Source organism: Berghia stephanieae, chromosome 4 (genome assembly GCF_034508935.2).
Source record: "Berghia stephanieae isolate SIO BIC M18660-M18661 chromosome 4, UCSD_Bste_1.3, whole genome shotgun sequence".
Lineage (NCBI taxonomy): Eukaryota > Metazoa > Mollusca > Gastropoda > Nudibranchia > Aeolidiidae > Berghia > Berghia stephanieae.
Genome location: NC_088363.1, coordinates 86,501,488 through 86,517,287, shown reverse-complemented (window position 1 = coordinate 86,517,287; position 15,800 = coordinate 86,501,488). Strand labels below are relative to the sequence as shown.

General features: G+C 35.3%; 2 protein-coding genes across 2 annotated transcripts in view; both read right to left on the bottom strand.

Annotated features, from left to right (window-relative positions):
- LOC144971467 (uncharacterized) overlaps positions 1-12,867 on the bottom strand; it is a 29,465-nt gene extending 16,598 nt beyond the window's left edge. Inside the window, exons 1-7 of the mRNA XM_078912411.1 lie at positions 12,726-12,867; positions 8,449-8,641; positions 7,123-7,205; positions 5,170-5,288; positions 3,476-3,538; positions 2,787-2,890; positions 748-2,366 (exon numbers count right to left, since the gene is read on the bottom strand). Of these exons, the coding sequence (XP_078768537.1) occupies positions 748-2,366; positions 2,787-2,890; positions 3,476-3,538; positions 5,170-5,288; positions 7,123-7,205; positions 8,449-8,627 (2,167 nt within the window). The 5' untranslated portion in view covers positions 8,628-8,641; positions 12,726-12,867. The remainder of the gene's footprint in view (positions 1-747; positions 2,367-2,786; positions 2,891-3,475; positions 3,539-5,169; positions 5,289-7,122; positions 7,206-8,448; positions 8,642-12,725) is intronic.
- An 867-nt stretch (positions 12,868-13,734) lies between these two features.
- On the bottom strand, positions 13,735-15,046 carry LOC144971877 (uncharacterized). The gene is made up of 2 exons (XM_078912951.1): positions 14,786-15,046; positions 13,735-14,517 (listed from the first exon to the last, which is right to left on the bottom strand). Exons 1-2 carry the CDS (start codon positions 15,044-15,046, stop codon positions 13,735-13,737), a joined length of 1,044 nt encoding a protein of 347 aa, XP_078769077.1.
- Between the last annotated feature and the right edge of the window lie 754 nt (positions 15,047-15,800).

The following is a 15,800-nucleotide window of genomic DNA, read 5'->3' as shown; positions in this document are numbered from 1 at the left end:
CACGGCACCTTCAGTATTCGGTTGTCTCTATGAAACTGCCATTGTTCTAAATATAGAATTGACAGTCGACAATGGACACCATTGCAGTCTATAACAGTTGACAGTCAATATCATGTGTGTTACTAATTTCCAGTTTGGAAATCTTTTGCGTTGTAAGTATGAATGCGTGTCTATCTTTCATATCTTCATGAAGTTGAGAGGTGATGTTACCCGCACAAAATAACCGAAATAGTCAACGTCCTTACAACGCCCACTTCTAGACAAGTGACTAGCTAGTCCGAGACTAGAAAGCATTCATGAAATCCAATTTTTTTAGACACTTACTTCGCTTGGGATTAAGACTAGCTAGTCATTTACTAGACTAGTAAATTTCTAAATCTAGTCCTCGTTCATGAAAATGGGCCCAGAAGATTCAATGAAACAAAACACTCTCAAACTAATTCATGACATTATTCACACAAAAAATAAAAAATAAAGAGAAAATAAGTTCACATGTGTGCGTTCATTAATCAGATGCGTCAACAAGCGTCATCTCGCTCTCACTGTTTATATTGGGAGGCCATTTTTAACCCATAACTATTGGAAGTCAAGTGACATCACTCTTCATTGTCAAGCTGCGTGAATTAACCCCATTGCTCACTTTGTAGTGCGTTCTTTTTTTTTTTCAAATAGAACTTAAAGACAAATTTTTCCCTGGGATGGGTAAAGGCAATTATATTTTAATTTTGATATTTACATAGTACTCACCTCGTAAGTTTTGGCAGCCATCAGCAATTTTTTCTTTCTTCAAAATCTCCTTAAGGTTAAAAGATTGTCCCTTACAATCTGTTCCTAACCAATCTAACTTCTTCAGTTGAATGGAGAGGGGTTTAATCTTACATCCTTGGTATTCAGAGGATTGCTTAAGAGATTTGATGCCTGAAGTTTTCCGACCACTATTTTTTAAATGTGTAGCATTTCTTTCTAAATGTTGTTTCATTGTACCAAAGTTTAACGTTGTTTGTCTCTTTTTATTTTCAGATGTACTCGAATCACATTCAACATTGTCCTTCTGATATTTTTCTCCATCTATTTCATCTGATTCAAACTTGATTTTCCTTTTACTTGGAGATTGATGAAGAGTATTATTTTCATTTTTGATTCGTTCTAAAACCAGATTGGCACTTATGGACTTGACAGGGCTAACCCCAAGCCAGTCACAACGTTTCAACTTTAATTTTGCTTCATATAGACATTGGGAAGTCAGTTTTGTAGAACTGTTGATCCCTCGTAATTTTGAAGCACCGATACTGTCCAAAGCTGCATTGCTTTGACAAGAACCTTGTGAAAGACTGATGTTTGGTGTGCCCAGAATGCCTTGCTGAGCTGATACTGAATCATTTTGACTGGAAGAAAAGTTAAGAATTTTCCGTGCTGAGTTAGGCAGAAATCCCTGAATCTTTGTTAAAAAACTTCTGGAATGAGGTAGCTGAGCTGTGGGGCTTAAACCTTTCCGAAGAGGTGAATGAATAATGAGGTGCTTGCCTGGACTAATCATGTATTTATTTCCAATTTGTTCGGTCGACAAATGAAATGCCTCTGTATCAGAAGAGCACACTTTATTGTTGCCTTTCTCTGACCTGTGATTTGTCTTATGTACAGATGGATTAACAATGGGATCTTCTATTATCTCTGTAATATCTTTTGGGGGTGACTCAGGACAATTCTTATAATGATTAGAATCTTTCATATCACTGCTCTCCTCATCAGAAGAAACAACTATCACACCTTCAACTGACTCCTTTGACTCTTTTGTTCCCAGCCTCTGTTGCTTTTCCCCTTCTTGAGAATTAAGACCTTCTTTTGGAAGTGTATTCAAAGATTGGAAATCCTTACCATCACCAGCAGGATTCAATTTCGATTCTGTTCCAACTTTAAACTTAACAAGATTCTCCTTCATAATAACGTTATCATTTTTTGCATCCCCACAATTTTGGACATCACTCAATTCACTAGTTTCTACAACTATTTTTTTATGTTCACAGGTAATTTGTGTCGGGGATATCGATTTTGTCTTTTTTCTGCCCAAAAATTCCATCATGATCGAAGAGCTAACATGGTTGTCATCCTCTTGCTTAAGTGCAGCTAATTTTCTTTTCCTCCCTCGTAATTTACTAGTATTAGTAACAGATGCCCCATTTTCATCATCTATATTTCCTGAGGTATTGTTATCCTTCAGGCCTTCAATGACTTTCTCGTCTTCCTGTTTTCTCTGTGTTTGGCTTGTTTCTAATTCAGATTCTGCATCATCTAAGCAACTCAGTAAACAACGAAGCAGTTCTTGAGCATCATGCTGAGAATTCTCCTCAAATAAAGGATTGAACTTTCTGAAAGATTGAAATATGAAACGATTTGTAACTTTCAGACAGTAGCAACACTTTGAGGTATCCAAACCTACAAATTGACATTAAGTTGACAGACATGAAAGAGATAAGTATGAAAATTAAATCATTCCTAATTCATTGACTTATGTCAAAATTATTTTGAAAGAAAATAAGGCATATTCAATGATAAATATCCATCTTTTATATGTCGTCAGAATGAATTCTACATCTATGAAATATTTTGAAAGTTTTAACAATGCAGAGAAAAAGATAATAAAAAGAGGAATGGAAAATTGTATTTTAAACATTAAAAAATTCTTCATTCATTATCTCAATTGTGTACAATCAAATAGTGATTAAAGTTGTCAAAACAGCTTTTCATTTATCTCTAAATAGTCAGCAGGCAGATCATTGTCTACTTACCTTATTTGACAGAGCAATTCATCAGGTCGAATTGACATTGTGTCTGAGTCGGTTGGACAAAGATCTGTGTAATCATTTTCTTTATTTCTCAAGTATCGAAATATCTGGGAAAAACAATTCAACATTAAGATGATTGTAAAATCTAGAAATATCAAATAGTTAAGAACTAATCTGTGATACACAATAAAATAATTGAAAATGTATATTTAACATGACAAATATTGCAAAACAGAAAAGATTTAAATATGAATAATGATAAAAAAAACTCCATTCAGCCAAACAACAATGATTTTTTCTTACTCAACACTTAATTTTGTGTGTGTGTGTGTGTGTGTGTGTGTATGTGAATTTCTTTCTTACAGCTTCATTTTTGAAACCATAAGACATCAGAATGTAACCCAGAATTTTTTTGCTTCGGATTGAATTTTTATCTGGTGAAACCAAAGATTTGGCATCTCTGCTGCAGCAAAACTAAAAAACATCATTGAGAAAGCAGTGTAAACAAACATCAAAATTGACTTCCCTACGAATTATGGGAGGGCAAAAGATCCCACCCCCACATGTGTGTTGTTCTCAAGTGAAACCTTTTCATATTCACTTTTGCTGATAGCTTCACTGCTTCAGAGCAGACTTCCATTGCTTTAAGGACTATACTCATTAAAAACTATTACTAACTGCAGAGAACTTACATTATCCAAGCACTCAACTAATTTCCAAACCGACGTCTTTTGAGTAGTTTTCCCTTTAGGTACCTTCAAAGAGTAGAGAGGTAAAAGTGAAAAGAAAAGAAATGGAAAAAATATTAATAATAAGCAAATAAACAAAACAAAATTTTTTTTTAATCTACAAAAATTATTAGAATTAGGTACAGCATTCGGCACACAAAGAGATTTTACTTAAATCTGTGTAGAATGCACGGTCTTCATTTTATTGTAACTATATAAGCTTGGTCAAAGCTAGATCTGGTGCGCAAAATACTTTTTAATAAACAAGCGTCCTGTGCAAGGAGTAGTAAACAATTTTCTTTGGAATGAATTCAAGTGCAAGAAGATATATACGAAAATTCATCCTTTTGTTAAAAACACACTGAAGAACCCAATTGATAGCTCAAACAAATAAACCACTACACACATAAATATTAACATACTGGTTTCAAAACCAGCTTGATTGGGCTACTTTCCTGATCCAGCTGTGATTGGACTTCTGAATTTCTTAGATCTGGTAGAAACTACTTTACAAATAAAATAACATTCTATCCAAAAGGCAACAATCAACAACTATTTGTTTAATGCTACAAAATTTAGATGCAGCACACGGCTCCTGACAGATTACTACAGCACATACAAGACCGATCCTTTCTTTGTCAGCTGATCCCTTAGTTGAATTTTCTTGATCTATGTTTCTCAATTGTTTCATGGCATTTGATATTCCGAAAGCATTTCAATATTAATCTTTTCGACTAACTCTTGCCAGTATATCCTTCTTTGATAATTTTCCAATAGCATTTAATTTCAAAAGAAATGAGCTTTTTGGCCATTGCGTTGCTGATGACCCATGCTTCACAACAACATATCGCTGTTGGAAATATAGTACTTAGGAGAATTCACAATTCAGTCTTTGTACATACCCATTCCCAATAGTTGTCATCTTTGTAACTAGTTGCTATGGCCTGTCTTCCTCCTATTTCAGAGGTAGTTTTCATTTTCTCTAATCTTTTTTCCAAGATATTAAAAGCTGTTTACTCCTCTGATGTTCAAGAATGCCCTTTGCTAAAATCAAAAAAAGCCCTACAATTTCCTCGGAAATGCATAGATAAAAATATTTTCTTCATCATTGAAAAGGATAAATATTTATCTAGCTTCCCCTTAATTGTTGCACAACCGGTGCTTTCATCTTTTAAAAAAATAAAATCACCAGCAAAAAATTTGGTTTTAAAAAAGACATCCCTGGATGTTTTCCACATTAATATTAATATTCATAATAGCTTCTTTGTACTCAACAATGTCCATACTTTTAGAGATACATTTATTTGCAGCCCATTCTGCTCAACATGTTGTTTCACTAAATACATATGATTTAAAGTCTTTTCAATGTGGCAAGAAGAGCGGTCATCATTATGCTCAGGTCTTTTAGAAACGCTGGTACATCATTTGCTCCACTCCCACTACTTTCTACATCATATTACACCTGTGTGCTTTCTCAAGGTAACAGTTCTATCCTTGTCTCACTCTGCTTGAGACAGGCTACCATTATCTAAATTAAATATTGAAAAATCTGAAAAGGTGTGTATGAGACAGTGCTGACAAAGCAAAAAGAAAAATACAGATGGATGGGATTCAACAGGAGATTAATTTCTTGTGATAATTGTTGTTTTATTAATTACCTTTATTCTAAATCTGCTTTCCTCCTTTCGAATGCTTTCCTTTAGTTGTGACAGATTCCTTGCAAATCCTGGAGTATAGCGCAAGGTTTGAAGAATGCAATTTAGGTAACATGTGTTTCCTGAAAATAAATTAAATAATCAAAATAAACAAGAAGATAAAAATGTTCAAAGAATAATTCACCATATTGAGTTGAAGTAATTCTAATGTCATATAACCATAACAATCAAAAAAACTTCTTGACATGTACAAATGCCTTCATAATTAATAATAAGACAATTGCATTAAACTGAATTTTTTAATAACTTGTAAATTTACATCCAATATTTGGATTTTCAATTCTTTATTTAAACAACTGTGTGGTAAACAATATTCTAAAAAAATAATAATTAAATTACTTTTATATTTAAATTACCTATTTATCAAAAATCGATTTCATACAATTGGGCAAATGTTACCACTGTAATGAACTTGTTTTTGTTTTTGTTTTTAAGGGTTTTACGGCGCTTGCAACACATTTAGGTTATATCAGCGCCAGTAAAAAGGAAGAAAATGGGATAATAAAAAGTTATAGAATTACAATTAAAGCACCCAAGAAAAAATAAGACATAGGGGAACTGGGAACAAATAGGGATCAGATGTAGATTCCAAGAGAATACCACCAATGTACTTAGTTTGAGATCACCTATAAGTCTCATCCGGACACAAGCACAAAATCCAACAAAGAGGAATACACTCAAATTCTTACACTATATATTAAAAATAACAAATATAATAATACATAACAGAGAGATGATTTACAAGGAAAATAATATCATCTCCCAAAACAATAACTATGCATTTGACTGTTTCCCTCCCAGCTAGGACTCTGGCCAGGGCCATGACAAAACCAAGTAATCTCATTCCAAGACAAAGACAGAAAGCAAGTTGGAAAACAGATATAGAGGGATAAAAGACACAGTAAGTACCTCCCTGTCCACTAATGGGAGGTCAGGAACCCCACCCAGCTGTAATGAACTGACGGAGCAGACTACATGTAGATTACATTTGCTTAGCTTAGAATTTGAAAAGAAAACCCAACTAGGGGTTTAGTTGAAGTAATGTACCAAATTCTCCTTAATTTCTAATCTTCAATATGCTTACAATAACATTTCAATAATTTTAGGAAGATAATACAAACACAGAACAGATCATCAATACATGTATCGCAGACACTTAAGAAAAAGACAAAAGTCCACCAAAAGTCTTGTATGCATCACAGCCTAAAAGGAGTCATTCAATGGTTTCAACGACATACAAATACTCACTGAGATATAAACATACGAAAACAAAAATGCTATCTGCCACAGTAGAAAAAAAAAAGATATATGCTTACATCTAATCTCAGTAGAAGATTACAGTTTGATGAAATAGAGGGTCTAATTCAAGATAAAGTCACATGTTTTGGGAGACAATAGAGATTGGGGAATAAAACATTTTAAAAATAAATAAGTAAATGAAACGGAATCTGAAGAAAAATATCAATATTAAGCGACAACTTTTTTAAAGATTTGAAATATATTTTTAGGGATGGAAATCTTGCCATTTATTTGAAAATGAGGATATGAAGAAAAAAAAAGTAAAAGACATTTGAGATGGGGTCGCAGATGTAATATTAATATTTCTAAACTAAATTATATTTAAAAGGCTTGAATTTGAAGATTTTTGTAGTCCATTATTTGTCTGTTTAAAAAAGATTGGATAGAACATACATATTTCTAACTAGCATCTTGGTTGGTGGTAAGGGAGAGGAAGTGGAAAACAATGAATTTACAACCCTAAACCAGTTATGGCCACAATTAAATTACACATTACATCTCCAAGGAATTGCCATTTTACAAACAGTAAAAATTAGTATCCACAAGGAAAACATCTCTTTTCGACATACCAATGATAACCCCCTTTAACTGCCATACCTATATTATATAAAGATGCAACAGGAGGAACAAGAGGATCCTTGTGTTGACAGACATTTATTTCAGTACTCATTGGATTCTTCCTGCAAAATAAAGGAAAATATTGAAATCAATCGATAATATATGATAATGCCAAATCAAGTTATTACTATATAGGGGCAGCAACATTTGCCAAAACTAATAAAACTAGACACACTCTCAATAACTGCTGAACAATCAAAAATAAATTTTTAAAAAGGTAACTTGAACAAAGCATCATGTATCAATATAATAATAATAATAATAAGAAGAAGAAGAAGAAGAAGAAGAAGAAGAAGAAGAAGAAGAAGAAGAAGAAGAAGAAGAAGAAGAAGAAGAAGAAGAAGAAGAAGAAGAAGAAGAAGAAGAAGAAGAAGAAGAAGAAGAAGAAATCTTTATTGACCACAAAATGAAAAATTTTCTGTGGTTTACATTACCTGATTGCAGCAGTCAAAACTATTTACACCAGGTAAACAAAATTAGACCAGATCATAGGGGGGGGTCACGCTAGAAAAGTCACCAAATTTGAAGTTTCTGCGTTAAAAAACTGACCTTTTTGTGAAGGAAAGACATAGGCCTGGGGTGCAAAATCAGCCCAAGGACTAAAATAAGGTTACAGGGTATAATTCTGCTGTTTTTATTTAAGAACATTGAGATTAACTTATTTGGTCTGTTTCCTTAATGGAAGTGTGAATAAAAACTATTCTTTTTTCTTTCTTTTTATTTTGTTAGAAAATAAAAGACCTTTTTAGACAAAGGTAGGCAAAAGTTGACAATGACCATTCCCAATAAAGAGTTTTTTGCTGTCTTCAATCATTAAAAATGATGGTTCGTAAAATGCAAATTAGTCTAACTGGACGATCAGCCGGGGATGTGGCCGTACCATTCGTCTATCGCGACAGACAAAGAGATGTGGTCAAACCGTCCGTCGTAGTCATCACAGAGATGTGAACAGTTGAATTTAGTTGTATCCCTTGTCAGTGTCATCGACTCCGTCGTCACATTCATGGTCATGGGTCAATGGCCACAATACTAAACTGACCAATGGTGCGATGAGTAATGAGTGACGGCTTTGTTTGTCCAAGACTCTTACCACCAAATTATGGATTGGTGGTTCAATGCATTGTTAATCCATTGCTTACTTAAGCAACTGTTATGAGTGTCAGATTCGTTTATTGATTTGCTCAATTTCATGGCTGCCACTTAAGTGGGATGATTTGTTGGCAACCAAGCCGTGCCAATAAATCAGCTTGGAGTGTACAAAGTTATGTTTAATTACAATACTTAAGGTATGATTAATGGCATTACCCTTCCTCTAAACTTAAGGCATGATGGGCAGTTGCAGTCATGTCATTCGAGCTCCTTATCACACTGTTACTCTGATCTTCAGCAAGACAAGCTTCTTTGTGATTAAGTTTCCTCTTAGAGCTCAAACCCAGACGAAATCTTTTCTTTGACAACCCAAAGCCTTCGTCAGGTAGACCCATATTAAGATTTCTGCCTGAAAGATAAAGAAAACATGCCAACATTAGATCAAGATTTAACTTAAACTAATACTAATTTGTCTTAGCATCAGTATTTATATTTAGTATCCTCTGCTTATCCACAAGTTTCACCGACAATTTTCTAACAAGTGCTGGGAAAAGGGGGAGAGGAAAGAGTATTTTGCATTAGAACGAGTAAGAGCTGCATTTTCTTCAATGTTGAGTAGCCCTATGTACGGGTTCTTTTATAATCCTAAATTGCATAGCATTTGCAAAATTCAATTTTAAAAATTTAATTAGGAACAAACGATACACACTGGGGAAGGTGATAAAATAATGAAAACAATAAAGCAATATTCGTAGGCAAAATGCTTACACTATGACAACTGACTGTAGAGGCAAGGGGGTCAGAGGTTTAGAGTTAGACGACACACTGAAAATTACCTTGTTTTCAAATGATTTTGCTACATGACATGGGGTTTCAAATCACCAATAATAAAATTTTTTCTCTTGGTTCTGATCAGTTGTTCTTTTCTGAGTGAGATTTGCTTTTCCTTTTTTATTATAAATTCATGTAAATAATACAATGTGATTGCTCACTTTTATTTGTTTTTGTTTCCTAATATAATCAAATTTAAATCATATTTTAGTTTTAGCCTAAAAGCTCTTCCTGTAGGGACACCATGGCCATGATCCTTAATCATATAATTTATTGGCAGCAGACATGTTTTTAATACTTTAAGTTAACCTATTATTATTATTATTATTATTTTATCATTAATTATATTTTTAAAAACAACATTGGCATCGGAACCATTCAATGTGTTATCAACATGCACTTATATGTACACGTCGATTGTTATCATTTTATAATATTTTAGCATTATCATCAGTGTATTTGGTTACAGCGTCTTTGTCTTTTTATTGATTTTGTTTGTTTTTTTATCTTTGTTTATTTTTTGGTGTATTGTTTATTTCTATTGTTGTTGTTGCTTTTCAAAAACTTTTTATCATGTTTTAAAAAACTTTCGATTTGAATTTTCTAAAATCATTTATTTATTTATACTTCGGTCATTGTCATCAGTATTTGTCTGCCATGTTTCTTTTTACCTTTGATTTTTTCATTATTATCATTATTTAATTATTATCGTATAAAACGTACATCGGTGCGGCTATGTGGTCAACTGGTATGACACTCATTTTCGGATCGGAAGGTCCTGGGTTCGAGCCTCGCTCGGCGCATAGTTGAGTCCTTGGAGAAGGCTCTTTACTCACATTCTCTCACCGGACTCAGTTGTAAAATGAGTACCTGGCCCTTAACAGTGTTGTCTCTGTCCCAAAAATTTGTAATATCGCTTGTAAAGCGCTTTGAGCACGTTCAGTGGATATTGCGCTATATAAAAGCTCAAGTTTTTTGGGTTTTTTAAATCACTAAGCAGCTTGCCAAACTATAATCTAAAACTATCTAAATTTCATGGAAGTAGATGGTTTTATTCAAAGAAAATAAGATGAGAAGCCTCTTTTTTTTTGTGAGTCTATTTCTAACTCTGCATTTACACCCCCAACAGCGGTACATATACATAAAAACGTTTTGTTAAAAATTTTACAAAGTGAATATTTCTCAGAATGCTCGGGAAAATAAACTTGATCTCTATTTCTTCAAATAGTTTCCATTCTCAAGATTTGTTTGGTTATTTGCGAGAGTGTCTGTGTGAGTGATGAATGTGTATGCATTTTTTGGGAGTTTTCTTTTGCAAGTGCCTGGGCGCTCTGTCTCTTTTTAATCCCAACTTTCTGTTAGACTTCTATCTTGAGTTTGTGCTATCATGTCTTTCAACCTCTGTTCCCCTCTTGAGATTTTGGCTTTGTTATTTAGGTTGGTTTGTTTTGTTTTTAAGGGTTTTACGGTGCATACAGCACATTAAGGTCGGCTGCGGTTATTCAGAGTCGACTCTGAATAACTGTCTACGGTTATTCAGAGTCGACTCTGAATAACTGTCTACGGTTATTCAGAGTCGGGGAGTCCACTCTGAAAACTGTAGACAGTTATGAGTGATGAACGTCCAGTTACCAACCACACGGTTTTTCTGTTTTTTTCTTCTCTCCCACCTCTGTTTAACCCTACGGGAAAAATTCGTTTTACTTTTTGGTATTTTCTTGTCTCTTCTGTCACGGCAGTTTTTTGCATCGGTGATTTGCATTGCGGCCGCAAAATTTGCAATTTTTTTGCAAATTGTCGAGATTTTGAAAAAAAAAATAAATAAATAAATTTTTAAATATAGTGGGTACCGCGGATTTCTGGGATTTTAGGATTTGTTCATAAATGTTCCATTGTTTTTTGTCATGCCAAACATTTTCTGCTCATTGGTAGTTCAGGGGAAAAAAAACAATAATATGCCTTCTATCATTTTTTGACACCTCTGCTCAGTTGCATGAATTTTGGTGACACTCCTTTATTTATGACGTTAGTCTAGACACGCGGGCGCCAAATGTCAAAGGCAGCACAAGACACACGGTGGCCATGAATGAGAAGATGATCGAAAGGAAAAGGGGATGGAGCAAATGGGTGTAAATATTTGTGTACTTTTTAGCTGTAACATGATAATACATTCATTTGGCGATTTTATAAGGTTTATAAGCGTGTCTTTTTTTTTTTTTCTTCCTTTTTAAGTTTTGTTTTGTTTTTGTTTGATTGTTCTGAATTTGTTAATAGAATTCATTACAACTTGTGTCTAATTATAAAACAATTTAAAAATAAAAATAAAAATCAATTCATTAATTCTCTCTCTCTCAGCCACCCTTCTATCTTCATATTATGTTTATAGATATCATTTGGTAATAGAGAGATAATAAGTTAGGCTGATCGATTTAAGAAATGATTGTTTACAAGCTAATTGAAATTTGCTTTGTTGATGGAATAGTTTTGCAATAGATTAAAGATTCTTATTTATAAGCGACTGAAGTTGAAAAATCGCCAAGTTTTAAGAATTTGGCACTAAAATTGCCAAAGTCACAAAATAACCGTAGTAAACTGGTATCAAATTGAAAGAAACTCATCTCGCAAGAACTCAACTCGATAATTCGATAGGCTACTCGGCTCTAAATATCTGTACACATGGTTATCCAGGGTCGACTCTGAATAACCATCTACAGTTATCCAGAGTCGACTCTGAATAACTGCCTACAGTTATCCAGAGTCGACTCTGAATAACCACTTCGTTAAGGTCATATCAGCGCCAGTAAAAAGGATGAAAATTGGATAGTAAACACATTCTAATGTACAATTAAAGGGCTTGAGGAAAAAGTAAGACAAAGGGGAATGGTACAAATAGGGAACAGATGTAGATTCCAAGAGCACACTATCAGTGTACACTTTGAAATTACCTAACTAAATGTTTCACCCAGACACCAGCACGAGATCCCATTAAGAGGAATACACTCAAATGTTAACAAATCATATGTTAAAATAAAGAAATAACAGTACATAACAGAGAGATGATTTTCAATGAAAAAAATATCATCTCCCAAAATTATAACCATACATTCAACTGTTTCCCTCCCAGTCAAGGACTCCAGCCATGGTCAGGACAAAACTTAGTAATCTCATTCCAAGCAAGACAAAGACAGAAAGAAATAGGAAAACAGATAATTACCAAAGTACCTACTCTAACAGCGAACGACAATTTCCAGTCACAACTTTCTTATGCCATGCCATAAGTTGTGTGACTGGAAATTTCCGTAAGTTATGGGCGAGTTGGGTCACAATTTGACTCCCACTGACCCACTAAAACTTAGACCTAGAGACAAACCTAAACTGCCTGCCTTTTCTTCATTAACTCGTTTACACATATCTTATTTGTCCTTAGTGTTTTGTTGATAAAGCGGAAACCCGAAACGTACACAGTATCTGAAGCTTACAATTCAACTCTTATCGTTATTTTTTCCTTCGAGCTTCTCAACTTCAACCCCATAACCAGCACCGCCAAAGGAGGTGCGTTTTGTACTCCCAACTCCAATGGAGGTGCATAAAAACGCCACCATTATTGAAAGATTGTTGCAAAAATCCTTCTATAAAAAGGCACAGTGTATGTCCTGTCTTACCTCTAAGTCTAAAATCCAAAGTTCAGCTGAATTCAGCATGAACTAACAAGTGGACGGTTCTGGCCATTTGAAGTTTAAAGGCAAGTTTAAATTTCAGGAAAATGAAGTTTCGTGGTTCGTTAATAAAAACGTCAATTGGCCTATATTCATCAATTTATAATTTACGTCTAATGTGCTTGTAACCGGATCTATTCTGTAAGATCCGTTAAGCGGCCTTGCATAAAAAATGGGGGTGTTTCCGCGATTTCAATTGCATTCATACTAAACATTCCCAAAATCGTTGTAAAGTGTCTTACCCATAGACTTCGTCTAAATCCCGTGTTATGACGGGGTGGATCAGACACTGACAATTGACTTTAAAAACTAATACGAAATTTTACTTATATAGAATAGGCCCCACTGAAAATAAGTTCCTCACACTTCTCAAATCTGGTAATTCAAACAGTTTTTATTTAAAATTCAAATTTTGGATTCTGCTTCTTCCTGTACCGAATTGGGGCGGTCGGTCACAATTTTTGGGCCAGAATAAGCTGCTGTTATCAATCTTTATCTACAACATTGACTCTATGAGCTGTAGACATAATGTGGTCTTATGAATATTCGTAAATATCTTACAACTCATTTAAGGAATATTATGATGTATAAAGCATGTTAGACCAGTACCTACAACATCTTTGGGTAACAGATTATGGTCTCTTTTAATTTTACAGACGGCCATAGAAGAGTATGATTGAATAGATGGGCTTTGTTGTCAAGCGGTTTGAATCTGATCTGGTTTTGATGCGGCTTAGGATGATGGGTAACATTACTTTACTGGGGTGGCTAATGAGGCTGATTGTTCTATAATTATTGCATTTTCTCAAGTTTCCCTTTTTTGGTAGTGGTATTACAAGCAATTGTGTCCAAATTTTAGGCCAAGTTTTCTGCTGCAGTATCTTCTGACATAGAATTTTTATTGCTTGCACTGATTGCTCCCCACCATATTTTATAAGTTCTGCTGGTATGTTGTCTATTCCAGGTGATTTATTGCGTTCTCAATTTCTTCATTCAGGAGTGATGGAGTATTGTCTATTTCTCTTTGTTCCACTCCTGTACTTAACATTGTATTGTCTGTTTTAAGTTCTACTTTGTAAAGGCCATCACAATATTCTGTCCATCTGTTCAATACATCTTGTTTGTTGGCCAGTAAGGTTCCATTTTCATCTTCTATTACATTAGATTTGGCATCGTGTGTATTTGTAAGCATTTTCAATGTGCTATACGCTTGTCTTAGGTTTCCACCGCATCTCATACTTATGTCTATACCAAAACATTGGTCATCTATCCATTTCTCTTTTGCCTTACGCATGTGTTTTCTCACTTCCCTATTACTTTCCTGATATCTTGCCATCGCTTCTTCGTTTTGATGCTTGTGATGTGTCCTTAATTCCATTCTTTTGTCGCATAACTCAAGAACTTCGTTGGTCACCCAGGGTCTTCTTATCTTCCTTCTGTGTCCAAGGACTTTCTCTGCTGTTGAGTGGAGTACAGCATTTATGCTCCCAGTTAGCGAATCTATATAATTGTCTATTAAACTTAGGGCAGCAAATTTACCACCAACTTCAGCCTCAAAAATTTCAGCAACTGCGGGATCTTTCAGTTTCTCGACATCAAACCTTAGTCTTGTTTTTGCAGCATCACGTTTTGTTTGAAGTTTTAATTTGAGTGGACAGAGAACAAGATTATAATCACTTCCTACATCTGCTCCTGGATATGTTCTTGTCTTTGCCTTATTTATACTCGACTTAAATCTCTGTGGAGCCAGTAGTATACAATCAATTTGGTTGTGTGACTGACCATCAGGGGAGTGCCATATTGTTGTTCGTGTTCTTTTGTGTGGGTGGAGAGTGTTTGCAATAGTTAACTTATAGGCTTTAGCAAATTCTAGTAGTCTCGTGCCCCTATCATTATTTGTTGTTCCTACACCAAAACGCCCTATTGTTCCTGTGCAGTTTGGATATGCGTCTGGACGCACCTTCCCGTTCCAGTCTCCTTGTACTAAAGAGGTCTTTCTTTGGTACCTTGGAAATTGTTGCTTCTAGAGCCTCATAAAATTGTTCTGTATCTTCATCACTGTGTTCTGATGTTGGCGCGTAAACCTGTAGGCCTACTATAGACACATTTTTGGGCTGAGCTGCGACTCTGATGGTGATTATCCTTCTGTACACTGGGGTACATTCTATGATAGCCTTGGTGTTTTCTTTCTTAACAATGAATGCAACTCCATGTTGATGGATCCTTTCATCCCCAGAGTACCATATTTTGTGGCCTTCTGTCGTCATAGTTTCACCAAATGCCTGTCCACCTCACCTCACACAAACCAATGATGTCCCATCTATAGTGGCATAATTCATGTGTTAGCTCGGCTACTTTTCCCACAGCGTAGAGTGTTCTCACACTCCAAGTCCCAAGTGTCATACCTGTGGTTTTAGTTTCTTGTATCCAGTCGCTGATTTATCACGTCCACCCTGGATATTGCCGATGGAACGCGCGGTCGTTGTTGTCCCGGGTCTCAACCGATCCGGTGTCATCATTATGTTCTGTTTGCTTCCCACGAGTCCCTTCTGTGGGCTTGGTAGACTTGGCAGCGCCCATCTCTTCTCCAAGTCGCTGTGACCCCAGGGTGGCTGATGGGTACTCGGCATCGAGCCCTTACATTGTCTGTTCACGCTGGTACTCGGCCTTGCCAAAGGGCCTCCCATGATTTTGTCCTGGGCTGTTTATTGAATATTCACAGCTACCCCATTACAGGGCGTTCCCATATCCGCGACCTGGGGACCCGCTGGGTCGGAGTGTTGTCTTCTCCTGGTGCCTAGCAGTCCTTGACTGCCAAGTTTCCCCAGAACTCCTTGACTGCCAAGGTTCCCCAGAACTCAGAGTATGATGTTACTAAACGCTACTCCCCTATTTACAACTATTTCCTTTTTAAAGGCATGAAGATACAGAGTTTCGATTTTCTTTGAGCGGGGGGTAGACTGTCGGAATATTGTTTTCACCTTCGCCTAATCTACTAATCTGCATTATTTATTCCCCGAC